Source organism: Elephantulus edwardii, unplaced genomic scaffold (genome assembly GCF_000299155.1).
Source record: "Elephantulus edwardii isolate Elephantulus edwardi_28Jun2011 unplaced genomic scaffold, EleEdw1.0 scaffold00083, whole genome shotgun sequence".
Lineage (NCBI taxonomy): Eukaryota > Metazoa > Chordata > Mammalia > Macroscelidea > Macroscelididae > Elephantulus > Elephantulus edwardii.
Window position 1 is genome coordinate 608,977 of NW_006399833.1, and position 768 is coordinate 609,744.

General features: G+C 50.4%; 1 protein-coding gene across 1 annotated transcript in view; it reads right to left on the reverse strand.

The window, feature by feature from the left end:
• The window catches only part of LOC102850593 (fructose-bisphosphate aldolase A-like), an 8,861-nt gene extending 8,529 nt beyond the window's left edge, over positions 1 to 332 (reverse strand). The window contains exon 1 of the mRNA XM_006889936.1: positions 9 to 332. Coding sequence (XP_006889998.1) covers positions 9 to 332 — 324 coding nt within the window. The remainder of the gene's footprint in view (positions 1 to 8) is intronic.
• Positions 333 to 768: the final 436 nt, after the last annotated feature.

The window sequence follows — 768 nt, forward strand, 5'->3', positions numbered from 1 at the left end:
TTGTCTACCTTGATGCCCACAACACCACCCTTAGATTTGATGACTTGGAGGAAGGGACGCCAATCATCCGCCTTCTGGTAGAGGGTCTCATGGAAGAGGATGACACCCCCGATGCAGGGGTTCACGCGGTCATCGGCGGTCAGCAGGAGCTGGCGGTAGAAGCGGCGGTTCTCCTCTGTGTTCTTGGTTCCAATGGACTGCAGGCGCTTGGCAATGCCTCTGGTGGACTCATCTGCGGCCAGGATGCCCTTGCCCGGAGCAACGATGCGGTGGGCGATGTCAGAGAGCTCCTTCTTCTGGTCTGGGGTCAGCGCAGGGTATGTGTAGGGCATGGTGTTCTCGGTGGTGATTTCCTGGGCGCTCACGGAGGAGGGGGCGCGCTCAGAGGCGGCGGGCGGTGGTGGGCTGGAGGGAGGAACGCGCCAGTCGTCCCAGCTCCGGATTCTGCAGCGCGTTCGGAAGGGACAACTACTTTTTAAAGAAGTTAGCAAAATTTCTTATTAAATTAATACGATTTATAATAATGTAAGGCAGAGAGAGAAAAGTCTTCTTCAAGACAACTTTGATTACATTAAGTAGTGGGAGGGCTTGTTGTGATTTCTTACAAAATCCTTAAAATCTATGAACAATTGACACCCTTCATTAAAATTATAACCCCAAATTAGTCATGAATATTATACTTTAAAAATATGTTAGCAACTGTGTAGGATAACAATCTGAAACAGGGGTGCATAGAGGGATGCGTTGGGGAGGGAAAAGAGGGGAGGA